The sequence below is a fragment of the Talpa occidentalis genome, unplaced genomic scaffold (genome assembly GCF_014898055.3).
Source record: "Talpa occidentalis isolate TD23 unplaced genomic scaffold, MPIMG_talOcc4v2.1 talOcc4.11, whole genome shotgun sequence".
NCBI lineage: Eukaryota > Metazoa > Chordata > Mammalia > Eulipotyphla > Talpidae > Talpa > Talpa occidentalis.
The window spans coordinates 92,661,744-92,689,693 of record NW_023601104.1 but is presented as its reverse complement, the minus strand read 5'-3'; the positions used below and the strand labels follow the sequence as shown (position 1 = coordinate 92,689,693).

Here is a 27,950-nt window from a genome sequence, read left to right as displayed (position 1 = left end):
GGGGGGTGGGGGGAGAAACAGACCTGCGGCCTCGGCCCCTCCAGCGAGCCAGGAGATGACGGGAAAAGCGGGGGAAGCGCTCAGCAAACCCAAACCCGAGACAGTGGCCAAGAGTACCTCGGGGGGCGCCCCGGCCAGGTGCACCGGGTTCGGCATCCAGGAGATCCTAGGCTTGAACAAGGAGCCCCCCAGTTCCCACCCTCGGGCCGCCCTCGACGGCCTGGCCCCCGGGCACTTGCTGGCGGCGCGCTCGGTGCTCAGTCCCGCAGGAGTGGGCGGCATGGGGCTGCTGGGGCCGGGAGGGCTCCCCGGCTTCTACGCGCAGCCCACCTTCCTGGAAGTGCTGTCCGACCCGCAGAACGTCCACTTGCAGCCTCTGGGCAGAGCGTCGGGGCCGCTGGACACCAGCCAGACGGCCAGCTCGGGTAGGTGAGGGCGAGGCTGCGAGGCTGGCTGGCTGGGCACGGGAACCGGGAGCTGTCGGCTCTCGCCGCGCCGCAAGGCCTCCACCCCGCGCAAAAGTTGGTGACCGGCCGAGGGATCGCGGCCAGGGCCCGGGCTGGCCCGCTCGGGGCTGGGGCGGATGCTCCAGGCGCCCGCGGGATTCGGCCCCAGCGTCTCCCGCTGCCCTGCAGGGCGCCGGCCCCCGCGCCAGGCCCAACTCCGCCGCGGCGCCGGGGTGGGGCCCCACCGTAAGCCGGACTTGGGGTGCCACGCCACGGGGCGGGCTGGGGAGCCGCAGTTCTGCTGTTCTGCTGCGGCCCCGGCCTCGAAAGGACCTGCGTGCGCTCCGGGAGCGGGAGGGATGCTGCCCCGCGGGCTGGCGGCCGGGAAGCGGGTGCTTCGGCCCCAGCCCTGGTGTCCAAAGTTGTCCTTTCCTCCCTGCTTCTCCCTTCCCACCCCCGGCCCTGCCCGGCACGGACCGCCTGGGGTTCTTCTCGCCCCGCGATCCTGGACGCCGCAGCAGTGCAAGCGGCCGCCGTCCGATCCCTCCTAAGCGCCACGATGGATCGGACCTCGCGCCTCCCCGAGTCTGGGGGCCCCTGGGTCACCCCGCCGCGCCCTCCCAGGGCCGCTTTCCGGGCTGTGCGTCCCCGCCCGCCCGGCCGCCTGGCTCTTGCTTGCACTGGGCAATTCCCCTCATATTTCGTTATGGATTTATTTGTTCATTTTTGTTTGGGGGGCCCCGGAGAGCGGCGCGCCGCGGTCTGTCCAGTCGCAAGCGGGGCGCCCGGGGCCGGCTTTGGTCCGGCGCTCGCCCGGGAGGCCCGAGCGCTCCCCCTGCGCGCACCTGGCGACGCCCGGGCCCCCTCCAGGCCAACTTTCCCCGCGGCGCCGGGGCTGAGGGCGGAGTTCCGAGCGCGCCCCGGGTCTCCGCGGCCCCTGGGGCGGCCGCGCTCCCCCTCGGGGCCGGCTCCCGGCGCGCGGGGCCTTTGCCTCTCTGCAACGAAATCTGCTCCAAAGCGCTCGGTCCCGACGCCGGGGCGGGTAGAGCCGGCCGAGCTTCAGGGACGGGGCCGACCCCTCAGAGGGCTTCTCGGGGGGCAGAGCCGGCCCCCTCCGCTCCCGGGGGCGGCCCGGGGTGGGGCCCTCGCGGGCTCCCGGCTCCTGACGCACCGGGGCGCCGCGGAACGCGCCCCCCATTCTGCCGCATGTGCCTCCGCCCGCTTTTCAGATTCTGAAGATGTGTCCTCCAGCGACCGAAAAATGTCCAAATCGGCTTTAAACCAGACCAAGAAACGGAAGAAACGGCGGCACAGGTAAGGTCCTTGCGGCGCTTTCGGGTCCCTCCCCTGCGCCCCACCCCCTGCCGCTGCTGTGCGAGCGTCGGGGGCTCGAACCCCCGCACCCCCCCCTTTTTTTTTCTTTTTTTTTGGCAACTCCGGATCTGAGGGTCGAGACTGCCCGGGAAGGGCGACCAGGCGTTGTTTGCGAAGCCCAGCCCGGCTCCTGGCCCCGGGCCGCGCGCAGGGAGGAAGCTGTGTGGCCGCGCCGGGGAAGCGGCTGCGTTTTAGGCTCTTCCCTCCTTCCTCGCGAGCAAGAAAAGGCCCCAAGCCGGGCCCAACCCGCGCGAGGGGAGCTGGCGGGCCCCAGACGCGATCCCTGCGGCCACACTTTGGGGGAACCACGCGCACCTCCCGGCGGCCGCCCCGGCCCCCGCCTCCCTCGCGGGCGCTCGGCCTCGGGCCGCGCCGGTCTCCTGCGGTCCCCGCCGGCCCTGCCAGCCCCCCAGCCCCCCATTCCCTGCGCGCCCAGTGTCGGGAGTGTGACCGTGTGACATCGGCATCCAGGGATTTTTTCCTTTTGGCTTCTGCTCTTTTGTGATCCGGAGAAGGTTGCTTCCCTTCTGCGAGCCTCAGTTTCCTTGTCTGCAAAATGGGGAGTGGGCGCGAGGGAGCGCGCGGGCCGGGCGCGCGAGGCTGCCCCGGGATACAGACCACACAGGATTTGGTTTCTTTAATTTAAATAAAAGCCTTTAAATAGACATTACTTGCACTACTACATTTCAATGGGTGCCGAAAGGTGTATCTGGAAAAGGAACCCCCCATCCCAGGCCCTGCTTTCCTTGGGCATCAGCGCCACGACTACCGAGTCCTCGTGTAAAATCATGAGGTGGTTTTTAAGGAATAAGAGAGTGGGAACCAAAAATCGGCCTGATTTTCCGAAACTGCTGCTTTCAAGCGCGGTCGCTGAGCTCAGCCCTGGGTCTGTTTCTCCAAATCTCCCTCCCCGCCCGCCCGCCGGGGCCTCCCGCGCGCTCTCGGACTTGTCCCCACTGGTGAGCTCTGCGGCTCCTCACCCCACTTCATCTTCTTTCCCCCAATTTATTCTCGGCTCCTTCGCCCCCCCTTTTCTCCACTCTTTTCTGCGTTTTCTTCCTTCTTAGCTAGAGACTCCGATATCGACTCCCCACCTTTCCAAAAGGCACTTCTGACTTCCAGGCCCCAAGAGGCCCCTCCTGGATGAGAAAGAACTTGGACTTTGGTCGTTCCCCTCCCGCAGCTATTTGTTCTTGTTTGGTTTGGTTTTATTTTTAAAAAAAATTATTTAGGCATACAAGATCTGGGGTACAGGCCAGAGGTGCCGGGGAGGGTGAGAGAATTCACCAGAGACAGAGTGGGGAGCAGAACAGGGGGACTGACTGAAATCCGTTGCTGAGGGGACCAGCCGGGAGACAGGAGAGGTCTGCCTGCCATGTGGGTTGCTCCCTGGTGGGCCAGGATCGAACTTGTGCCGCAGAGGCTGCGAATAGCTTCATAGGTTGTGTCTTAACCCCGTTGTGCCACCAGGGAGGCCCAGGTTTGGTTTTATTTTTAAATGGGAACATTGGTTTTAGTCCTATCTTGCATCTCTCCTTTTTGTCTTTTACATTCATTCATCCAACAAATATTCAGTAAATTATACCCCTATCCCATGCTGGTCCCAGGTTGGGTAATTTTCACAGCTTCCTGGAGCAGTTCAGGGACCCCTCTGAGTTGGGGAGCAGCTGGGAGTCTGGCTGGTCTGCTTTTACTTTGGTGCTTGGATGGGGGGTGAGGTTTCCCAGCATAGGGAGCCCTGAGAAAAACACCCCGCAAACTCCGGTACTGAACAGTATTTCCACATCAGGACATTCTTTGATGGCTGGTGCGTAGCACCACGTCCGTGCCTGCAGTTCCTGACCCTCTGTCCTCACCCCACCCTCTCCACCAGGGAAACCCTGGGGAGGATACCAGGGGACACGAGACATCAACCCCCACCTGCCCTCAGTTTCTGGCTATTTCTATGCACAGAGGGAAAAGATTGAAATTATTGGGAAGCGGAGAATGGCCACTGATTACAGTTTTTAACTAGTGAAAAAAATGTGTTTTCCTGAGCTGTTTTCATTTAGGGGTTTCAGGTAAAAGATCTCCAAATCTGGTGGTGGGAGAGGGCCTTTTCGCCACCTCCCAGAAATATGCTGGGCTTAGCAGGGGTTAGAGAGGGGATGGAGTGGCAGCTTGGGAGTCTCTCCCTCTCCCCTCGTCTCTTTTCTCTGCCGGAAAGGCTCAGAGCCTCTGCACACTGGACATAACGGCTACTCAAAGGGGCTGAGTTCTGCATAAAGCCAGGAGCCGGGTTTGGGGCACATTGTGGGTATAGAGTCCCTGTTGGCATCAGAGCACCAACATTCGCTGTGAAAAAGGAATGAAGAGGAGTTTGGGGGGCTGTTTGTTCTTGGTTTTGTTTTTGTCTTTATTGGGAGCCCTCCCGAGCGGAGACTGGCACCGACATGCCCTACCATCTGCCCTCCTCTTTGGCTTTGGCCAAGCAGTTGCACCTGTGTGGCTCAGTTTCCCTCGTTTTGAAAAGGACTTGCATGTGTTGGTTGTTTATTTTGACGATCTGTTCAGGGACTCCCCAGTAAGTGGCAAGAGAGGAATCGAAAGGAGCACATCTTCCAAATTCTGAAGAATTAACTTTCTGTGTACACAAGCATTGTATGTCCCCCAAGAGAAAAGGAGAAACGATTTAGAATCCAACCAGTCGTTTTCTATAAAGAGCTGAATCTCTCTTCCTCACACACTTCTTGCTTCATCCCCCAAGATATTAAAGTTGACATCAGCACAAGGATTTTGCAGGGTTTACCTTCATCCTTTTCCCTTGTGCTGGGTGAGGGCAGCAGGGAGGGATTCTAAGTCCTGTGCTGGTCCGAGGGTTCAAATCCCAGAGGAACAAGCTGGGAACATACCCAGCAAGGACGGTGCCTGCTGGACTACGCTGCCGGCTTGCAGAGGAGGGTGCAGGGTACCGCTCACCTGGAACTTAGTGAAATTAAGGTCTGAGAAGAGAATTCACATGTGTAAGTGGATATGTAGTGGTTTAGGCAAGAAAAAGTGTCTATGAACCCAATTGTGGAGGCAAAATTTTATGTTGGAATGCTCCAACACAATTCATTTGCACGTTTTCCCAGGGTGAGAGCATGTAGCTTTTACCAGATTCTTAATGCAGTTTGTGATCCCCCACAGGTCACTGTGAGAGGTCGGGGCTGTGTGGACAGGCTTTCTGGAGCAGACCGGAATGGGATTCCCCTGTATGGGACCTCCAAACCCCTCATGGCTGAGTGTGTGTGTGTGTGTGTGTGTGTGTGTGTTGTGGGAGGTGGGAGGTGGCCTTTACCTTGTGAGCTCAGAAGTGGGGGAGGGGTTCTGAGTGCAGCTCTGAGAGGTGGGGCCGGGACAGGGCAGCTGAGGAGGGTGGAGTGTTGAGGAGGTTTCAGGGAGTGGGAGACTCCGCTTCCCGCTGCAGACACTGGGGGGGCAGGTGCACAGAGCATCTAGTGAGGCTTCAAACTCTGAGTGCGGTTTGCAAGATCAAGTGTGCTGCGTGCGAGCGGAGTCCGGGAGCAGAGCTGGTGGGGCTCAGACGTTTATTTGTCTAGGGAGTCCCTTACTCCTTGCTGGGGTCATGGAACAAGGGACTTTCTGCAGTTTTCTAAAGTTTCTGGTTTTTTTTGTTTGTTTTTTTTTTAAGATTTATTTATTTATCTATACAAGCACTGGGTACAGTCAGAAGCGCGGGAGGGTGAGAGAATTCACCAGAGCCAGAGCAGAACAGGCAGAAGGCCCGAAGTACACTGCTGAGGGGAGCAGCGGGCGGCAGGAGAGGTCTGCGTGCCACGTGGGACCCTCCTCCGGTGGCCAGGGAGCAGCCAGGGATCGAACTGGCGCCGCAGAGGCCGTGGGCAGCTTCGCAACCCAGCACTCAACCGCTGCGCCACCAGGGAGGCCCTAAAGTTTCTGTTTTAACACCCTTTCCCCAAAAGCACCTCCAGAAAGATTTGCCATGTGAACAGTCCCTGAGCACTGACGCCCCCAGCCACCAGCAGGGCACCTCTGCTTAACCCTCAGTCATAAAAAGAGGAGTTCAGAGGGCTGAGCTGTGCGTGTGAGTGTGTGTTTGTGTATCTGTGTGTGTTCATTGTGCTGAGCCAATGGTTTGTGCTGTCCGGGAGGCGCAGGAAAGGGCCATTCCGTCCTCTCTGGAGCAGATTCTTTCTGTTTCTGGATCCTGAGTGTCTGATTTTTCTCCTCTCAGGACAATCTTTACCTCCTACCAGCTGGAGGAGCTGGAGAAAGCGTTCAACGAGGCCCACTACCCAGATGTCTATGCCCGCGAGATGCTGGCCATGAAAACCGAGCTGCCGGAAGACAGGATACAGGTAGCAGAGGAGTTTTCTTGCTGGGCATTACCTCTCAGGGACACCTCCGGGCTCCCAGCCGCTGCTGTGGACACCATGTCCTCACACAGAATAGTTGATTTAAGCTGACAGGAATCTGCTGGACACCGGCTGAGTGAGGGGTTGCTGTTGGGGCGAGAGGTCTAGCAGCCTGGGCTGGCCTGTGGCTCCATATGAGCTTCCTGAGCAGGATGTCAGGCAGACCCCAGGGCCTGTGTGGGAGGAGCTCTGGGCAGGTGCTGGCTTCTGGGCAAGGTCTCTGTTGCAGAGATGTCCCCTGGGTACTCCAAGACCAGAGGGCCCAGGCCTTTCTGGGTGGCTGAGGGGTGGGCTGGGGGTTGGTGTTTCCAACTCTGCCCGAGTCTGGTTCCCTTCCTTTCACTCACCTACCTCCTACTTCCTCTCCCCTCCCCATCACCCAAGACTTGCTTCTCTCACAACCAATCAGCTGATCCTGCCCTGAGCGCTGATTGCTTTTCACCCCCACCTCACGCCAGGATGTGGCCAGTACCTGTGGCTGCAGGTGTAGCTCAGTGAGCCACTCCTCCTTCTCCCTTCCTCCTACTCCTTTTCCTCCGCTTTCTTCCCTCCTCAGCCCTCCCCTCCCCATCAGCTTCCCCCCTCCTCCCTTCCCCCTCTCCTGGAGGGTTCCCTGCTTAACCAGCCTCGATGGAGACTGGGCTGTGCTCAGCGGTGGTGGGTATGGAGTCTCCTTTCATCAGCAGCAGGACCTCCCCAAGTTCAGAACCCCCCTAACTGGGCAGGAAGGGAGCTACTTAATTATTCCTCTGGTAAAAGATGAAGTCTGATGATTTTCTAACAGGACCCCCATGAGGTGGAAGGAGTAATGGGGGGAAAGAACATTCCAGAAAAATTGGAGTTTCTAAGCTTAGTTGGATCAAAACTTTTAATGAAATATAGACCCATCAGCTGATTAGCCCAGAGTAGTTCACAGCTGAGCCTGGGAAATGGGTGGAAGCTTCGTACTTCGTGAAATCCCTTCTGTCCCCTGTTCAGATCAAAACCTTTTACGTTTCCGGGTGTGATAGGACACGTACTGGGGGGAATCCTGATAGGCCTAGAGGAGGAACCAAATAAGATGTGTGGGTTGTTCTGCCTTCTCTCACTAGAGACCCAGAGAATGGAAAATGGGGCATGAGTTGCTTTTCTAGAAGAGCTTTCCTCTCCCCTGGAAATCTATTTGGAATTCCAGCTAATGGCTTTAGACCTTGACACTAACCATAAGCTCAATTATTCGTAAGCAGATTATGTGTTTGATGCATTATCCATGGCAGCCTGGCCCCATCTTCCCCCACCCATTTGGGTTCCAGTGGGGTAAGGTTGGGTGCTGACTTGGAATCCGGAACGGGGTGTGTGTGTGTGTGTGTGTGTGTGTGAGAGAGAGAGAGAGAGAGAGAGAGAGAGAGAGAGTGCGAAGATCCTATCCATGGTAGGATCAAACTCCCACTGTTAGGAGGACCCGCCTGTGCACTGAGAAGGAGCAGCTTGTGTCTTGCAGTGGGTTGTCCTGTCAACCCGCTATGGTTGGGGTGGGTGCCCCCGCAGGTGGAGGCTTCTTTAGTGGCCTGGAGGGTGTCTACAGGGTGGTGTCTGAAGCCACCAGAGCCAGCTAGGAGGAGCCAGGGTGCCGACAAAGTTAATTGCCCTGACACTATGAGGACTGACTGTGGTTTTGTTTCTATGGGCCCACTAAGGTGGACTTTCTGGAGCTGTTTGTGCGCGCAGGGTTCTTGGGTAAATACTGCCCCCAGGAGGTGACTGCAACTGTCAAATAGTCCTGCACCAAAATGTTTTACCAGGTGGCCTGGGGAAGAGCTTAGCATGTGTCGATAATCATCATAGCTAAAACTGACAGAGTGGTTTCCGTGTGCCAGGTGTTCTAACAGGAGATGTGCTCAGGAGAGGCAGGGAGTGCAGTGGTTAGGGGCATGGACTTTGGAGCCAGACACATCCTGATTTTACCAGTTTCCAGCAGACCATGGGCAAGTGCCTCACCCCCACGGCCTCCGACTCCCCATCTGTAAGATAGGGGTGATCGTGGCACCTGCGGATGTGATGAACCATGTGCAGTGTATTCCGAGGCTACCTGGCCCGCGCATGGTTTCAGCTCTGATTTCATTAACTCGTGGTGACAACTTGTGGGGTAGAGGCCATTAACCTCCTTTTGTAACTGAGGAACTGAGGCAGAGCGACTGCCCCAAGACCACACAGCTATAGGTGGGGCACACAGGGCTCGAGCCCAGCTCTGCCTCTCAAGCCCACAGGCTCCACAACTGTCATAAAAAATAATCTGCTTTGACTTGCAGTGGGGGAAACAGATGATTTGAGGTCACATGAGGGGGTCTGCACCAAGGCTTTATACAAAAATCAATATTTATAGAGTACCAGGCACTATTCTAAAAATCAAAAACTAGTCATAAAAAATTATTTTGGGGGCCTTCCTGATGGCATAAGGGATTAAGACGCAACTGTGAAGCTATCCTCAGCCACTGCAGCATGGAGTTCAATACCCGGCCAGGGAGGTGACCCACATGGCGCGGCAGACCTCTCCTGTCTCCCTGCTGCTCCCCTCAGCAGTGTGTATTTCAGTAGATCTGCCTGTTCTGTTCCCCACTCTGTCTCTGCTGAATCCTCTCACCCCTCTGCACCTGTGGCCAGTACCCCAGTTCTTGTATGCATAAATAAATAAATCTTTAAAAAAATTATTTTTTGAATGGGAAAATCCATGTATGTGAGTTCCAAAGGGTGAAATACTCCCTGCCAGCATCCCCACGGTGGTAACCAGGTTCTGTTGTTTCCTTTTAGAGGAGTTTATGTACACTCCCCAGGGACCCTAGGGGACCCTGTGAGTGTCTGTTGCTACTCCCCTTTGACAGAAAGGCAATCTGAAGGACGGGGTACAGAACTCAGACCTCCCCCCACCTTTCCACTCCGGAACACTTGTGTCACTACACGGCCCCCCTTCCAACCAGAGCTCTGCGTGGAAAATGGAAACCAGTCCCTGTCCTACCTTCAGTCAGAGGCCTGCCTGTGAGTGGGCAGAGCAGGACTAGGAGGGTGTTATCAGAGGCTCTGTTCCAGGGTTAGACACCCTCAAGGAGCAGCAGAGAGGTCACTGACTGGATGTCAGGGACCTGGCCTCACTTCCGGCTCTGACACCCAGCAGGCCGGTCAGAAGCCAGGTCACCTCCCATCTCTCAGCCTCCTTATCTGTAAAGGAAGTCAAGGGATCTCTCCCAGGGAGGGCCTCCTGAAGGTCACCTTCATCTCCAGGACCTGGGCTGCCATTGGTGAAATGGGGCGGGGGAGAGGGGCAGGAAGGTTGCCTTTAGCAGTCCCGGGGCACACACCTCTTGTCCATTCCAGGTAGCCACATGAGTATGTCTGTAGCCTCCAAGCTACTGTCGGATGAGAACCCAGGGCGGGCATGCTGGCTCACACACCTCCTCATTGCTCCAAGTCAGCAAGCCAAACTCTGAGCCTCAGACGGCTGACTTGTAAGCTAATAGTATTTTTCTGGAAGACTAACTTAATGAAAGTACTGTTATTATTAAGTTCTTTCCGTGGTCCCAGATATTAAGAGCATTCTACACCTTGTTTCATTAAACCTTCTCAACACCTGGGTGAGTCAGAGGCCATTCTCGCCACATTTCCTGAATGCGGGAACTGAGGGGCCGAGAGTGCGTTGAGCAGCTGAGGTTGAAACCCAGCACTCAGCGATGTCACGCGAGGGACCCGTGAATGACCCGTGAAGGCCTGTGTGGGTCAATTGGAGTAGCCAATGCCTGGGGCAGTGCTGACAAGGCCAGTGCCTGGTTGTGGCCATTTACTGTCTTTGTGCTTGGAGTGTTGGCCCGTCCTCACGCCACTCTCTGCAGGTTGGGGTGGAGGGACACAGAGCGTTGTCAGCGAAGAGATTCTGAATCTCATATCAGATTCAAACACACTGGTTTTTTTCTGTCTCCAAAAAATGCTGGGTTATGACATGTTGGGGCGCTGGGGAGGGTGCTGCCCCCTAGTGGACAGAGGCGGCAGCAGCCGCGGGGTTTCTGTGAGCCTGAAGCTGGGGGTGCTGCGGGAGGAGCGTGGACAGTGTCAGAGCACTGAGTAGGCTTGGAGTGTGACGTCCTTAAATAACACCCGCAATGAGCCCAAATTAATCAGCTCCCAGACAGGGGCAGGAAAGAAGCTGGGTGAAGGTGATGGAAACCGCCACGTGGCCAGCCGAGCCAGGCCTACTGGCAAGGGACAAGATTGGAGGGCAGGGCCCCAGGGAGCCAAGTGCCCAGAATGTCCATGGAGCATCTGTCATGTGGATGGCTTCCTGCGTGGGTGGTTCTGGGGTGATTGCAGAGGGTCTCCTGGGAGGCCTCTGAGGGCAGGAGCTCTGGGCATGTTGTCCCGTGGGGGCCCAGGGAGCTGCTGGCGAGACAGGAGCTGTGTGAGGACAAGAGACACCCTGGACACGGCCATGGTTGCTTGTGCTGCTCACCCACTCGTGAAGGAAAGAGCCAAGGCAGTGGCTTGGTTGTCCATGCGTGCCCTGTAGCAGAAGGGTACCCACTTGGCAAGAAGCCCTTCCCCGAGTGCTGTCCACCCTCAGAGGGACAGGGTCTCAGGATCTTCTCTGCCTTGCCAGGCCAGATATGACAGCTAGAGACATCCTACCTGAGCTCTCAGGGACTCCCCCCAAGGGAGAATGCTCGGGGAAACCCAGTCTCCTTCCTGAGCTGGAAGGTGGGTCCCTCTCCTTTGCCTCGGACTCCAAACCTGGTGGCCCTTGGTCACTCAGGGCCCCTTCTCAGGCAATCAGAGGCTGTAAGTCAGGGCTGTGGGCCCGCCTGGGGCCTTGACTCAGGCTTTCTGGAAGGGGCCCAGACCTGACTCCCCTGTGAGGGGAGCAGTGTCTTCTAGAAAGTGGACAGTCAGGAGAGAGAGAGGGACTGAGGGAACATTGTGGGTTAGCCAGCACCAAGAGACCAGGGAGGGAAGGAGTCCATCCTGAGAGGGAATCTCACAACAGGGGAGATGGGAGGGCTGGGCTCAGTGTGAGAGTATTTTTGGGCATTTGCTGGAAAGCAAAGCCTCATTTTGTCACACATTTGTTCACAGAATTCATCCAACATCTGGCCAATGTTTTTAAGTTCTTCCTGTGAACCACGAGCTTCCCATACACTGTTTGACTTAATTTTCATGAGAAACCACTGAGGATATGGCAGGATGGGGCAGAGGAGAAACCTGAAGCTCAGAGAGGTTAAGAAATGCACCGTGTCGCAGAGGCAGCCCCTCTGGCCTCCTCCACAGGAGGCAGAGCAGAGACCTCTGACCTTGGGCTTCCAGTCCCCGTCAGCAGACTTGAGGGAGTGGCGGGCGCCACATGGATGTTTTCTTGCATTGGAGTCTCAAGGGACTAGGACACATTAGAAATATGGGGAAACTTGCAGTGAGATCTGTTTGGGCACCCCCTTCAGGACGCCTGGAGGGGAAAGAGGGGACATCTGTATCAAAAATCTGACAGCCTGAAGGTTGGTTGTGTCTCTCCCTGCATTGTGGTTATTGTTAGTCCAGCCTTGTGGTTTTTCTTTTGTTCTTTTTTTTTTTTTAAGATTTATTTTATTTATACAATAGCTGGGGTACAGGCCAGAGGCACAGGAGGGTGAGGGAATCCACCAGAGACAGAGCAGGGAACAGAATAGGCAGATGGACCGAAATACACTGCTGAGAGGAGCAGCAGGCGAGACAGGAGAGGTCTGCTGTTCCATGTGGTAACTTCCCTGGCCGGCCAGGAATCGAACCTGCATTATAGAAGTGCGGACAGCTTCACAGCGCTGCACTCAACCCACTGCGCCACCGGGGAGACCCTGGTTTTTCTTTTTTAAGATTTATTTATTTATGCATACAAGAAATGGGGTATAGGCCAGAGGTGCGGGAGGTGAGAGGATTCACCAGAGACAGAGTGGGGAACAGAACAGGCAGACTGACTGAAATACACTGCTGAGGAGAGCAGCGGGGAGACAGGAGAGGTCTGCTGTGCCATGTGGGTAGCTCCCTGGCTGGGGATTGAACTCATGCTGCAGTGGCTCAGGATAGCTTCATAGTGCTGAGACTCAACCCCTTGTGCCACCAGGGAGGCCCCCTAGTCCAGCCTTGTTAAAGGGTATGTGGAGGAGGCCAAAGGGGCAGTGATGGCACAATTACATACACTCTGAGTACACACCCCTGAGTATTTTGTTGCTCTGCTGAAATAATAATAAGCAGTACATATTGAGCATCTTTTTGTGTGACAGGCACTGATTTTAGCCATTTTCTTTTTTTTTCTAGAAGGATGAAGATTTTAGGCACTTTTACTTTTTTCATTAATCCTCCAAACAACCCTAAAAAAATGGGGATTCTTATCTTCTGTATTAAGAGACTGAGCCTGAGAGAAGGCAAGTAACTTGCCCAAGATCATGCAGCAATTTTTTGCCAGAGCTGGGGATTCCAGTTCAGGATTGGCTGACTTCAGTGTTTCTTGTCCACTGTTAAAGCTTTGCACACATGCTGGGTGCTTCCAGGAAGGGAAGAGAAAGGCAGCTAGGGAGAGTGGGTAGGATGAATTCTAATGCCTTGTCCACTTTCCTCCAAGGCACCATCGCCATAGCTTCCCTGCCAACTGTCTTAAAAAGGAATGGCTCTGGCTGTCCAGGTTTCCTCCATAAATTGAAGCAGCATCTGGTCTTCGAAGAGAGCCAGGCATTCCAGGACCCCATCACCGAGAGTCAATGGCTCCTGGTTTGAGCGACCAGCTGGCGCCAACTCCTCTGGGAGTGTCTGTGGGCAAAGCCTGCACGGCAGTTATTCATTTGCCCAAATTAGGAGACCCAGGAAAATGGTTCTGTTCACAGGCCCTAGAGAAGCTCTGAGTCTCCTGTCTGCAGCCCTCTCTTTAGTGTTCCAGTAAGGAAGCTGTCTCCAGGTGACAGCCCGCCCCTATCAAGCCCTGACACCCATGAAATCCTGAAGAAACAAGGTGTGCTTCTCAGGCAGCCACTCTTTCAGGGAGAGAGGGGCACCTCTGCCTTTGTGTACCCCATGATCTTTCTCCAGAACCCCTAAATCCAGCCCCTGTTGAAAACAATTCTAAGTCGGTCATCAAAACTCATTGGTTCAAACACTAGATGTGACTTTATGCTCTTTAGCCCTCTTAGAATGAGTATGTGTGCACTTTGTTGTGGAGATGAAAACTGCTGGGTTGACGATGAGGTGCAGCCACTGCTGCTGCAGGTGTAGTGTAACATATGGAAGATTCTTCCTAAAATCCAAAACACTCTGGAGTCTGGCTGCAGGCCTCTGGTGTGGGGTCTGTGGTGGTTCTGTATGTTTCATAGTGCACCGCATTTGGGCTGGAAGGGCATCTCCTGCCCACCAAGCAGATGGTTTACTTTTAGATTCATGAAGAAAACCTTCTCAGGGCCTCCCTGGTGGTGCGAGGGATTAAATCTCAGAACTAAGCTATCTGCAGCCCCTGCTGCACAGAGTTCAGTCTCCAGCCAGGGAGCTACCCACATGGTGCACAGACCTCTTCTGTCTCGCCCGCTGCTTCCCTCAACAGTGTTTTTCAGTCTGTCTGCCTGTTCTGCTCCCCACTCTGTCTCTGGTGAATCCTTTCATACACACCCCCTCCTGCACCTCTGGCATACACCCCAGCTCTTATTTGCATAAATAAATAAATCTTTTTTTAAAAAATAAAGAAAGCCTTTCCAACCTGGGTGGTCAGACCTGGTGCCTGGAATTCCATCACTAAGGGTTCAATTTTTTTTTAATTGTAATTTTATTTAGTTATTTGCATAGAAGAACTGGGGTGTAGACCAGAAGTGCAGGGGGGGCGGGGATTCAGCAGAGACAGAGTGGGGAGCAGAACAGACAGATCTACTGAACTCCACTGCTGAGGGGAGCAGCAGGTGAGACAGGAGAGGTCTGCTGCGCCATGTATGGGTTAACTCTCTGGCCGGGGATCGAACTCAGCGCATAGCATCGATAGCACTGAGGCCGGGGTTCAATCTTTGCTGTCTTCTTTCAAAGGTGATGAAACCCCAGGTCACTTGGCCCTGCATGTGGTTAGGTCTTTTCCGTGTTTCCTCTGTGGGAGAAGGCAGCTTGAGACAAGCAGGTACTTGCCCTGGCCTGGCTCACCCCTCTCTGCTCCTCAGTGCGGGGATCACAGTCCTCTGTGGCCCTTAAGTTACAAACCGCTCCTTTACAGGGCCCATTTAGGGCAGTCTGCGTCTGGATCAGGGGGGAGCTGGGACACATTGGCTCCCCAGCTCTCCAGGAAGGCCTGACCCGGTGGCACCCAAGGTGGGATGAGTCCCCTCCCTCCCTCCCTTCCTTCCTTCCTCTCTCCCTTTCTTGCTCTTTCTTTTCTTTTCTTTTTTCCCTAAAGCTTCATCCATTTAATGCATACAAGAACTGGGGTACAGGCCTGAGGTTGGGGTGGGTGAGAGGATTCACCAGAGACAAAGCAGGGAGCAGAACAGGCAGACAGACCAAAGTACACTGCTGAGGGAGCAGCGGGCGAGCCACGAGAGGTCTGCCGCGCCGTGTGGGTAGCTCCCTGGACGCAACCCACGAAGCTGTGCGTAGCCTCTGTGTGCCAGTGCGAGGGCTGAGAGCCCAGGACGACTGAGGTCGTGCCTCTCCCATTTTTAGGGGTTCCCGTTATTTACAAAATCAGAAGTGCCAAAACGGGCTTCCCGACCCTCAGGTCAGTTTAAAGCTGCGCGTGGACGGCGCGGTCGGCCGGGCGGAACGTGCCTGGCCCGCGGGGCTGTTCGCGGGTGACGCTGGGGCCGCGCGGCGGGCGGCTGGAGCGCCCTCTGCCGGACACGGCCGCACCGGCCGCCGCGAGCCGCGGGGCACTCACCCCGCCCCCTGGTGGCGGCGGCGGGAACCGCGGGGGCGCGCGGGCGCCGGGCTCCGGCCCGCCCCGCCCGAGCCTCCGGGCGGCCGAGGCAGCAAAGGGTTAACCTGTCAGCCGCGCGGTGTTAAACAGGTGTCAAAGGCGCCCCATATATCTGCAGATTGAAATCAAATTCTTTGCCGTATAAAAAGATAAATTACCCAGGCGCTGCCGCGCGTCCCACTCATCACGCCAGCGCCAGACGGCAAGCAATTTTTTTTTTTAATGTGCTAACGACCTAATCAAGCAATCAAGCCCGGGAAGATTGCGAGTGACCGGGGCAGCCATCTGCCGCGAGCCCCGCATTCATTTCCCGCGCCCCGCGCCGGGCGGGGGCCGGGGGGGGGGGCTGCAGGGGGGGGAGAGGGGAAAAAATCCTAAACAAATTAACACCCAATTTTCCCCGTCTAATTAGTTAAATGAGAAGCGCTGGGGTCCCCCGGGAGGGGCGGCCCGCGCCCCGCGGCCTCCCCAGCATTAATTAGCGCGGGTCAATGCCGGGCTCCCCGGAGAGCGGCCGCTTTAATTTCCCGTGATATTTCAGTGCCTGAGGCCCATCGATTCAAACTGAAATTAACTTATTTTTCAATCAGCCCAGGGCTGCCCCTGGGGGTGACTCTTCTTTTGCCGCCTCCTGAATAGAGCCCGAGCAATTTTTCATCAAAAGCTGAAGCCGCCGCCGCCGGGGCGGGGGCCCTGCCCGAGTGCAGGGAATGGAAATCGCAGCGGAAACTAATAGATTTCCACGAGCCCGCCTCTCCCCAACCCGCCACCCCCACTTCCCAGGGCGCCGGGGGTCCAGCCGCCCCCCCCACCCCCCCGCAGGATCCCGACGCCGCAAGGTGGAGGCCGGCGGGGGGTCCTTCCCGGGCCTCCATTTCCTCCGGGCTCGCCCCCCACCCCCGCCCAGGGGCAGCGCTGACCCTCCTCGGGAGACTCTGGAAGGTGCTTGGGGGACCCCGAAGTCTGGCTTCCGCCAAGCGTGGCTGGGACCAAGGGATCTCCCTAGAGTGCCCGACTGGCGGGCCCTGGGTACCTCCCCCAGGACACCCCTTGTTCTTTCAGACCTTGCACCTGTCAGCTTTGGGGCCTTAAAACATGTCCCCCACCACACAGTCCCCCCACACCCATTGGCTCCTCACACCACTGGGAGTTTCATCTTCCTTGCTTGGCTGAGGCGGGGCTGCTTGGCGCCCCCAGATAGCATTCAGGGTGAGGGAGCTGGTGGAGGACACTGTGATGGCTGCTCCCTGGGGGCCGCCTGGAAGGGAGGTTGACTCAGGCCTGGCAGGGTGCCCTACCGGGTGTTGTGGAAGTATCTCCCAGGCTTCCTGTTACCCCAAGATCATCTGTGCCCTGGCTCCCTGGGTCCACGGGCACCCCACGGCAAGAGACGCGGCTACTCTAGCCCCTGAAAGGAATCTGGCCTTCTGCAAGTCAGAAAAGGGTTTCTGTGTTGACGCTGGGCTGTGACACTTTCAAGAGAGCCAGCCCTGAGAACCATGTGGTGCTGTCCACGTGTGTGTGCGCACACACACACACACACACACACACACACCCCTGCCCCAGGAGGGGTCCCTACATTGCTCTAGAACTGCTTTGATTAAAAAAAAAAAAACCAGACCTATTCCCCCCATTGCATTCTCACCAGACTCGGTGTCCCCATTCTGAACACCCCTGAAACTGGAGGAAGCTCACCCCAGGGTGGCTGAGCTTAGGTCGGGACTTGGCTGTATAAACTGGCTGGAGAACCCAGCAGTCCCCAGGGGATGGGGCTACTGGCCATTGTTGAAAGGAAAGCAGTAGCCCCCAAATGGAGGCGTTTGTGCTAAGCCCACCAGGACTTGATACCTAACCTCGCTGCCTTTCAACCTCGCCCGGGGACGTAGTCTTAGCTGGTCAGTATGGAAATTTCTGGTCAGAGGGGATTTTTCCATTCCGCAAAGGAAGACGAGATAACCTGCCTTCCACAGGGCTTGCCCCATCCCCACAGGTAGGTTACCTCACCTTGAAACCAGGCCCTCAGCCCTCCTCCTGCTCTTTCTGCCTGCAAAAAGCTTACATTTTGTGGCCCTCTTGTCCTACTAGATGGGAAGCTGCCCGATTCATCAGAGTTTCAGAAAGTCGATTAGCTCTTTAAAATGAATTCAGTCAGCTATGGTTATTTAACCCCATGGGGGTGGGCCTTAACTCCAGGCAGCAGGGGCTGAGGGCCTGGCACAGAGCAAGCGACTGACCTGTTGGCCTGCACTTGCAGGTCTGGTTCCAGAACCGCCGAGCCAAATGGAGGAAGCGGGAGAAATGCTGGGGCCGGAGCAGCGTCATGGCGGAGTACGGGCTATACGGGGCCATGGTGCGGCACTCCATCCCCCTGCCCGAGTCCATCCTCAAATCTGCCAAGGATGGCATCATGGACTCCTGCGCCCCGTGGCTACTGGGTAAGAGCCCACACCCTTCTTGGGACCCGCCCCACGTGAGGACAGTGGGCTCCCAGAGGAGAAAGCTCCAGAAGGATGGGGGGCTGGCCACAGCAGCCTAGCAGGAGAGAGCCCCTCCAAGCAGACTGGGGTCTCCTCGGGGGCCTCCAAAGGCAAGCTTGGCCTAGGACCCTGAGTCTGTCCCTTGCACCCACACACTAGGTGTCTAGGACTCTCATCCCGGTGGGTTCTTTGGTCTGTGAGAAGGCTGTGGCTTGTTCTAGAGTCTAGATCTCTTCCTTTAGCTGGAGATGGGTTTGTGGTCATTAAAAAAGCCCCCCTTGGGGACTGAGGACACCCTAAGTCCCTTTGGCTACTATTCCGGCTTTGCCCAAAGGGCTTCTTCCCTCTAAATCTCTCCCCCCTGCCACCTTCCTCACCTCCACCCTCACCCCTGCCCTGCCGTCTGGTAGTAGTGCCAGCTGACCTTGGGGTTTAAGATCCGGACTCCTAGGAGGCAGGGAGGGGGGCGTGCTTGCTGTGTTTGGGAAGGGGTAGAACAGGCTGCCGGTGGGCATCGCGGGCATGGCTAGGCGAAGCCCCCCGCAGGGCTGGTGCGGCCCCTTCCCCGCCTGCCTCCCGCTCCCCTGCCCCGGGACTCGCGCGACTGCGGCGTGTGAAGCAAGGCTTTCTACTGTCCTTAATTCTGGCCTCTCTCTATCTTTGCTGTTTTCAGTTCAAGATGGCTTTCCCAGGCGCTTTTCTAAACCCGAATACCAACAATTCTTTTTAGGGATGCACAAAAAGTCGCTGGAGGCAGCAGCTGAGTCGGGAAGGAAACCCGAGGTGGAGCGCCAGGCCCTGCCCAAGCTCGACAAGATGGAGCAGGAGGAGCGGGGCCCCGACCCTCCCGCAGCCATGTCCCAGGAGGAACTGAGGGAGAACAGCATTGCAGCCCTCCGAGCCAGAGCTCAGGAGCACAGCACCAAAGTGCTCGGGACTGTGTCCGGGCCTGACAGCCTGGCCCGGAGCGCCGAGGAGCCAGCGGAGGAGGGGGCCGTGGAGGAGGACAGGCCGCCGGAGAAGCTGAGTCCAGCGCAGCTGGAGGACATGGCTTAGGTCGCGGGCGAGCCGTCACTGGAGCCCCAGGACTCTGTTCTCCGCGGGGCCTGTGGTACCGAAGGTTCTCTGAGGCCCAGGCCTGGCCTCTGCCACTCTCCCCCTGCCCCACAGGCCCTGCAGGACCCCCCGGTGACTTCAGGCACAACTCAGTTCCAGCCGAGGCTGTGGGCCTTGCTGGGACAGACATGCCCTACCTAGTGTCGATCTCTGCAGTCACCTCCTTATCCCGAAGTCCCTGCCTCAGAAGCCTTCTTGCTACCCCAAGCCACCTCCTCAAGCTGCTTTCGCGCAATACCTGGGAAATTCTCACTGCCCTGAGCCACCCCTTCCCTTACTCTGTTCTCCTGCTCTAAGCGTCCCCTTCCCTGCGCTCTACCCCCATGGATCCTGCTGCCCTACATGCCTGCTGCCAACATGCCTGCCTGTCAGGGACGGAGGACCTGTGCTCCGCTGCCAGAGTCCTGAGCGCCCCAGTCAGCAAAACCCCCTCAGCCTGTTCCTTCCCTCATCATCTGGGCCTCTGCCCTACAGGCAGGTACAACCTCTGCCCACCCCATCAGTGGGGCCCAGATTCCAGATTCAACTTGAGAAGAGTCAGCCTGGGCCCCTCGGTCATCCTCCATCTCATACCTTCCAAGGTCACTCCAGGAACCCACCCTCTTCACACCCAGCCTGCCCATGGCTCCTCCCAGCACAGGTGCTCCCCTGCATGTGGTGACGTCCAGTAACGTGGTGAGTCCAGGCCCGCTGTCTGCTGCCAGGCACATTCTCAGCCTTGCTCTGGCCCACTGCACATCTCGGGAGGGCAGACCCTTACCCACGGCCCTTGGGCCTGTGTCCTAATACATCCTGACTCCTCTGGTATGCTGCCCATCAGGTATTCTTCCCCAGAGCTTCTTGCAAATTACTGGTTCGCATGTGCCCTGCTTTGGAGCACCCAACCCAGCTGTCATGTGAATACCTAGGAAGCCACAGACCTTAATGCAACTTGATCCAAGCCAAGCCTGGAGCGGGCCTGGGGCTGTATATATTCATCAAGGTTGGTCACAAGAAGGGCATGAGAAAGGACTGGAAGGAGAGCAAGCCAGTGTGAGGCCCAAATTGAGTACAGGCACACCCCCATGCGAGGTGCCCGCCACGGCGCATGTCCGCTTGTAAGACTGACACAGCGGCCATGTAGGAATAAGGGGCTTCTCCTGTCTGCTAACGGGAGGGTTGTTCATACTGGTGGCCTCTCTGCAGCTGCCTCTTCTATCCCCAGGCCAGGCCCTGGACTCCCTCACCCCCTCTCCTCTGCCATCCCACCCACCTTGGCAGGGAAAGCGAAGCAAGAGAAAGGCCTGGGGTAGCTAGCTGGGATTTTAATTCCTTATCAAAAGTTGATTTCTTCTTCATTCATTCATGGAACGTCTCCCCCGCCCCCACTCCAGTTCTTCTTGTCTTTGTCCCTGTTGGTTTAAAGTGTTAGACTGTAGCCCCTGGCGTGTAAATAATGTACATAGAGTGAGAAGACAGAACTTGATATGGAGGTGTTTGAAATATGGAGCTGTAATAACTTCTAGGTATTCTCAGCCTGTGATTTCTGTGCCATTTTCTGTAAAGACACAAGTAAGAATAAAATTGATGTAAAAACAGCAGAGGCGGGATCCCGGAATCCTCCGTGGGTGAGGATGGGGTGTGTGTTTGTGTGTGTGTGTGTGTGTGTGTGTAGAAGAGTAAATCCGGGGCCTCCCCGGTGGCACAGCAGTTGAGCGCAGCGCTGCGAAGCTGTCCGCAGCCTCTGCAGCACTGGTTCAATTCCCTGCCAGCCAGGGAGAACCCCACATGGCGCAGCAGACCTCTCCTGCTGCCCACTGCTCCCCTCAGCAGTGGATTTCGTCAGTCTGCCTGTTCTCTTCCCTGCTCTGGCTCTGGTGAATCCTCTCACCCTCCTACGCTTCTGACCTGTACCCCAGTTCTTACATAAAATAAATAAATAAATCTTTCAAAAAAAAAAAGAAAGAAAAGTAAATCCATGGAATCACTTTTAGGTCAAATTTACTCGATTCCTCTTTTAAGCTACTCCACCTGCAGAGACACGGTGCTCTGCTGTTTGCCACTGAACTGGTGTTTACCACCTCCCCATGACATGTATCACTGTGATACAGGACCCTCCTCCCTCGCAGGCACCACAAAATATCCAAGCCATTGAGCCCTAACTTATTACCTCGCCACCCTCCTGCTCCCCAACAATAGATTGCATTTACCTTTCCTCTGGTACTTCCTTATAAACAACTCTATTTTCCTTCACACTTGGGGCAAAGCCCACAGCCACCGCAGGCCCCCAAGAATTTGACTCCTTTCTTTTGTTTACATATGCCCACTGTGTATTTTTTTTTAAAGATTTATTTATTTATGCAGACAAGAATGGGGCACAGGCCAGAGGTGTGGGGCGGGTAAGAGGATTCACCAGAGATGGAGCGGGGAACAGGACAGGCAGACTGACAAAATCCACTGCTGAGGGGAGCAGCAGGCAAGCAGGAGAGGTCTGTTGTGCCATGTGGGTCACCTCACTGGCTGGGGATCGAACTTATGCTGCAGTGGCTGCTGATAGCTTCATAGTGCTGATGCTACACCAGGGAGGCCCCCCACTGTGTATCTTACCTACAACTCAAACACAACAGCAGGGCCTGGAAAAGGCAGCAGAATCGGGAACTGGAAGTTGCCAAACCTCTGTTAAACCCCCTCACAGGAGGAGAAAATGAGACATGTGGAGGAGCTGCTGTGATTGCTCTAGGACAGCAGGACCCACAGATTTAGGATGTGTTGGATGGAATTACAAGATGGGGCGGGGCAGGTGAGATAGATTATATTTGAGCTTTTGGCTCAAGAAATCTTCTAAGATTATTTCAAGTCGGCTCAGCTGTAGACGCTCCTCTCCCGGGAGATTATTCTGGCAGCCTGTCATCACAGGGGAATGGTGAGTGCTTGGAAGTCCCTGTACCCTGGGTTGGGCCCAGGTATAGTGCTCTTTGCCCCAGAGCCTGGGGAGCACAGGTGGGCCAGCCTCCCCACCCCCACCCCACACTGTGGCAAAGGGAAAGATGCAAGAGCCTCATTTGAAGTCGGCACAGGATGCCTCCCAACCTCCCTGAGCACATCGGGTACCTCGGTCTAGGAAAGGCCTCTGTGCTGTACCCAACCCCAACATTCCAGAAAATACCCATCACTCACGCTTCAAGTCCCCCTCCTCTCTGGAAAGCCGTTCACCCCCGTGTGTAACCTCTGTTTCCTCACAGCTCTCCTGACGACCCTCTGTTGTCGCAGTTCATGCTGTAATTTTCCCCACGAGGCTGACTTCTTCAAGGGTGGGCACCGTGTCTTATTCATCTTTTTTTTTTTTTTTAATATTTATTTATTTATTTATACAAGCACTGGGTACAGTCAGAAGCACGGGAGGGTGAGAGAATTCACCAGAGCCAGAGCGGGGAGCAGAGCAGGCAGAAGGACCGAAGTACACTGCTGAGGGGAGCAGCAGGCGGCAGGAGAGGTCTGCGCACCATGTGGGACCCTCCTCCGGTGGCCGGGGAGCAGCCAGGGATCGAACCGGCGCTGCAGAGGCCGCGGGCAGCTTCGCAACCCAGCGCTCAACCGCTGCGCCATCGGGGAGGCCCTTATTCATCTTTTATCCTCCGGACCCATCACAGGGCCTGACACTCCATCTATTGTTGAATGAATGAATGTCCTTCCTCTAACTCATCCACTGAGTCGATAATTTAAAGATATTTATTGAGCATCTGTGTACCAGGCTGTGGGCAAGGTATTGGGGAGAGAGTGGTGGACAGCGACCTCTTCAGAGGGAAAGACAAACAGAATTCAAGTATCACATAAATAAAATGTGAAGTTGTAGCTGCCCCGAGGCCATACAGGTGTAATAAACGGGGCCGTGACAGCATATCCATGGGGCTCAGGTCAAACCAAAGGGTTTGGGTCAAAGAGTCTGCGCCTCTGTCCTGTATGCTCAGTTGGAATAAGACACCCGCACGACAGCCCCTGAGGGCTGTGAGGGTGCAGCGAGGACCCTGCAAAGGCATCACCTGAGCACATGGAAGGGTGGCTGCCCCGGGACAAGCCGCTCGAGCTGGGGTGTGGGGTGTCTTTGCAGCTGCCCCACCTTCAGTTAGATCTGAAGAACAGCTGGGACACTCAAAGTTTCAGGAGGTGTCAGAAATCCTCCTGGACGACCGCCCCAGGGAGTCTACCTGCAGCTTTCTGCAGAGGCACATGGAGCTAGGTCTAAGGGGAGTCCAGGAGGGGAGAGGCCCGGGATGCCAACGCGAAGGGAAGAATGTGGACAGAAGAGGAAGGGCCTGGATAGCCAGGGATAGAACAAAGGAAGTGACACTCACTGACCACACCCAGAAGGACTTCTCTCTAGACACTGAGGATCCCGAAACCCAGAACCTGGAAGGGGGTTTCCCCCAGGATCCTGAAGCCCAACAGGCCACAGAGAGATGACTCCGTGCACCAAGAAGAGCAAGAGAGTGATAAAAAGACCAGAGGGGGGCCTCCCTGGTGGCACAAGGGGTTAAGATGCAACCTATGAAGATATCCGCAGCCTCTGCAGCATGAATTTGATCCCCAGCCGGCCAGGGAGCAACCCACATGGCACAGCAGGCCTCTCCTGACTTGCCCGCTGCTCCCCTCAGCAGTGTATTTTAGTCAATCTGCCTGTTCTGCTCCCCACTCTGTCTCTGGTGAATCCTCTCACCGCCCCCCAACACCTCTGGCCTGTACCCCAGCTCTTGTATGCATAAATAAATAAATCTTTAAAAACAAAAAAAAGAGCAGAGGGGCTGATTTATGAGGGCTGCCTGTAGCTGCTGAGCTGGCCTGGTGGGGACAGATGAGAAGGGGTCTGGCTCGTTGTGGGGACAGTAGCAAGTGGGGGTGACAGCCGCTCCTGAGGCCTAGTCCTGGGGCCAGGTAGCAAGGCGGGTAATGGTCTGAGGGCTTTCTGGAACCTAGTTCCAGCCCCCTGTTGCTCACCCAGCTCCCGTGTCTCGGGCAGCTCACTCCAGGAGCCAGGCTGCAAAGTCATCCTCCTGTCCTGCTCCCACCAGAAGGCCCTTGCCCCTCCTTTCAGGCTCCCCTCAGGGTGTAGAGGCGTGGGGAGCGGCCCACCAGCTGTAACATACTAATGCAGATGTGATCACAGTGTAAATGAGTGAGGGGCTTAGAGGAACTCTGTACTATCGTCACAGATTTTTTTTTTAATCTGAAATTATTATTTTAAAAACATGAATTTGTTTTCTAGTGGGAAAACAGCTGGTGGCTTCTTTGGGTTAGAACAAGTGCCGGATGGGCCTCCCTGGTGGCGCAAGGGGTTAAATCTCAGCGCTATGAAGCTATTGGAAGCCACTGACCCACAGGGCGCAGCAGACCTCTCCTGACTCACCCTGCTCCCCTCAGCAGTGTATTTCAGTCAGTCTGCCTGTTCTGTTCCCCACGCTGTCTCTAGTGGATCCTCTCACCCCTCTACCCCGCACCTCTGGCCTGTACCCCAGTTCTTGTACGCATAGATGAATAAATCTTAATAAATAAATACAGGGGAATGTTCAGAGAACAAACACAGCCTCCAATAGGAGCCCCTCTCCTTCCTTCCTCCAGCAAGAGCCCAGGAGGGGAGGAGCAGAGCAACAGGCAAGGAAGGGCGGTCAGCGCCCACCCCGGCCCCCACTCCTGTAGTCAGTGTGAGATGCGTCAGAAGGGGCGGTCCCAGGTTCCCTGCCCCACCCAAGGGAGGGTGCAGCTGAGCAGGGAGAAGCTAAAAATGGCTGGGAAAGGCTGGAAGGAAGGACAAGAGAACACTTGGAAGAGGCACATGGAGCAGAGAGACTTGTGAAGAACAGGCCACGCTTCCTTCTCAGCCTTGGACTTGTATCAGGGACCTGGGGGAAGACACTTGAGACAGAGACGTGGGTGAGAGACCCTTGGGGAGGCTGACAGTGGCAGCCTTTATCCTGACTTGTGTTTTACTTTTGCTCTTTTCCTCTCAGACTTTCCTGGACCCTTTTCCCCTTTCTTATGGTTTCCTGTCAGAAGGGGCCTTAGACTTGCGGCAGGCTTTCGGGCCTCAGGGGTCCCGCTTTGGGCCATCACTTTTGGCTGGACATTTTTCCACGAGGGGATGGGTAACTTTGGGTGTTTTACAGGTAAACTATTTTACCTATATTCTTTCTCTTCTATTGACATTAATTGTATTAAAGTGCTTTCTATGAAAGGTCTTATGCACTCAGTTCAGTAAGTTTTGTCTTGATGAGGGGGATGGCAGAACCATCCCCCTGATGATGGGGTACAGGCCAGAGGTGTGGGGGGTGAGAGGATTCACCAGAGACAGAGTGGGGAGCAGAACAGGCAGATTGACTGAAATACACTGCTGAGGGGAGCAGCGGGCGAGTCAGGAGAGGTCTGTCCCACCGTGTGGGTTTCTCCCAGGTTGGCCGGGAATCGAACCCGTGCTGCAGTGGCTGCGGATTGCTTCATAGGTTGCATCTTAACCCCTGCACCACCAGGGAGGCCTGGCAGAACCCATTTAAAGCAGGCAGGTTTTGGGGTCCCAGGGCGCTCCTGTCTGCCCACTGACACTGTCTGCAAGGCCCCATCCCCTGGATGACAACGCCTGAAGAGAGCAACATAAAACCGGGAAGAATGTTGTAGGGTAAAGAAAATGTCAGGCTTTTCTGCCCTCCCGCCATTTGGATTAATGATGGATCCTGTGGTCCTGAATGGATGCCTGATGGCGGGCACCTGGAGTAGGATGTGGGCATGCCTAAGTGGGTACACCTGGGCTGAGAGGCCGAGCTTATAAGGGCGGCGTCACGGGGACGCCAGCAGAACAGAACTACCAGAGAGAAGCAGAGAGAACACTGGAGAGTGAAGACTTGCTGGGGGCTGGGAGGCCTGCCAGCCGTGTACCTGGTAAATCCCAATAAAAGCCTACAAAGTCCACTGAGGGCTCCAGGACTCACTCCTCCTTTAGCCCGTCTGCTTGGCTCATAGAGAACCTGCTCTGTGTCCTCCTTCCTGCCACTACAGTTCCTCTACCAAACCACAGTCAGAACAATGCCTCACGGGTTGGGGTGAAGAGCCAAGGAGGCGATGAGATGGTTTGCATGACTCTTCTTGAGTTACTTTTACTAAGTTTCACACTTATTAAAAAAAAAAAAAATCCCACTTTCTACTTTTTTTTTCGGGGGAGGAGGTTTTTGCTAACATTCATTTTTAAGTCCTTCTTTGTTAGCGGGCAGACTAGGGGTACCTTAGGGGTGCCCAAACTTGCATGCTCTAAAGGGATTCTGCCATGTGCCACATAAAGACAAAGCATGCGCTTAGTGTGAGAACTTTAATAGAATGTGCATAGAGAGACAAGTCTGCCACCTGTCTGTCCCTACCACCCTCAGAAGGACTGGCCTGGCTAACCCAAGTCTCTAATGTTCCTTCTCCCACTCACAGCCTCTCCAGCTTTCTCAACACCTGGTCCTGTGGCCAGGCCACCAGCTCCCGCCTCAGTCCCTGTCCTTCCACACTCAGCAGCACATTCAGGCTAGGTTCAGAGGTATTTTATTTTACAGGGAGGGTAAGACCTGCCTCACGCAGGGTGGGCCATCGGTCACGGCCCAAGCTCTGCAGCCTTCCTGCCTGCTAGGCCTGTGACAAGGAGTAAATGAGAAAATGTCCAGAAAGTGCTGGATGTGTGGGAGGAACAGCGGTCGTTGATGAGAACTTCCACGTCTGTGGCTTGCCCTGTAGATTTTTATTCAAAAACTGAGATCGCTTCCACCCACCTTGGTCCTCCAAGATAGTCTGAAATCCAAGTTATTTCTTCCCACACCGAAATCCCTTGGGAAGGGAGGGAGGAATATCCAAGTAGCTTAAAGAGGCTGGCAGGATGATGTGGGAGAGGGAGAGAGAAGACATAGGCAGTTGCTTAAGGCATGAAATTTTGGTGAAGGGAAGAGAATAAGATAATGGGAGTTTTGGAGATGTTTTGCTTTGCAGTTGGCATTTAATTCCCTGCAATCTCATGAACCCTGGCAAAATTCTATCATATTCTTCCATGGTTTTGTATTTGAATTGGCATTCGGAGAGTACTAGAAATGGTTGACTTCTAGAGGCAGATAGAGAAGACCTTCTACCCCATAGTACAGTAACATTATGTACAACTTTGCAAATGTTGTACATAAACTGACATTAAACTGTAATTCTTGGGCATCCCCAATGGTGCAGCGTGTTGAGCGCAGCACTGTGAAGCTGTCCGCAGTCTCTGTAGTGTGGGTTCAATTCCCAGCCAGCCAGGGAGATACCCACTTGGCACAGCAGACCCTTCCTGTCTCGCCCGCTGCTCTCCTCAGAGTGTACTTCGGTACGTCTGCCTGTTCTGCTTCCCACTCTGTCTCTGGTGAATTCTTTCACCCTCCTGTGCCTCTGGCCTGTACCCCAGTGCTTGTATAGATAAATAAAAATTAAATCTTTAAAAAAAAAAACCCTAATTTTCTGGTGACTTTATGGTCTTCAGATCACCTAGCATATAAGCTCCATGAGGGGAGGACCTATGTCCTCCTCGTTCCCCACTGTATTCCTGGACTCCATTGCCTTCACAGGGGGCAGGGATTCAGTAGAGGTTTGATGACTAAATAATTGACGATCCTTTATTGTCAACAGTTGCATTAATCCACAGAATGGACAAATTTCTTAACATTCCCCAAAATGATGGGGCAGAGGCTACCTCCTGACACTTCTTTCTTCAGAAACTGATTCTCCTTCCGGTTTTCTTATCTTTACCTCTTAAGCTTCTCCTAGATAGGTGGATGGATGGGACAAGGGTAAAATCGATAGGACCTGAGTTGGATAAGTACTATGGGTTGGATAAGGGGCTGTGCGCCGGTACATTAGAGATGACTTAGATTTCTGATTCATGCATCTGGATGGACAATGGTACTGCATACCTGCAGAAGAGACTGGAAAAAGTTTTGGGGAGTGATCAGAAGATCACTTCTGTACAAAAATGAAAAATGATGTAAAAAATATATAAAATTTTAAAAAGTTCACTTCTGGACACGTTGGGTTGAAATGCCGTTAGGATGCACAAGTTGATATGGTAAGCAGACACTTGATGGAGCTGACGAAAGATTGCTTTCTCTTCCCCTGTCCCACAGACCCAGAACTCTCTAGAAGAGTAATGCCAGGACTATACGGATGACATTTCTATGCA

The 27,950-nt window shown here is 55.2% G+C and overlaps 1 protein-coding gene across 1 annotated transcript; it reads left to right on the top strand.

Moving 5' to 3' along the window:
• The first annotated feature begins 15 nt into the window (after positions 1 to 15).
• VSX2 (visual system homeobox 2) lies at positions 16 to 18,694 on the top strand. The gene is made up of 5 exons (XM_037502003.1): positions 16 to 425; positions 1,676 to 1,760; positions 6,058 to 6,181; positions 17,416 to 17,596; positions 18,369 to 18,694. The coding sequence occupies exons 1-5, from the start codon at positions 56 to 58 to the stop codon at positions 18,692 to 18,694; spliced, it is 1,086 nt and encodes a 361-aa protein (XP_037357900.1). The 5' UTR covers positions 16 to 55.
• Positions 18,695 to 27,950: the final 9,256 nt, after the last annotated feature.

Coding starts and splice junctions, on each gene's coding strand:
- VSX2 (XM_037502003.1), top strand. CDS start 56: ATGACGGGAAAAGCGGGGGAAGCGCTCAGCAAACCCAAACCCGAGACA. Junction 1,761..6,057: donor CGGAAGAAACGGCGGCACAG/GTAAGGTCCTTG, acceptor TTCTCCTCTCAG/GACAATCTTTACCTCCTACC. Junction 6,182..17,415: donor TGCCGGAAGACAGGATACAG/GTAGCAGAGGAG, acceptor CTGCACTTGCAG/GTCTGGTTCCAGAACCGCCG.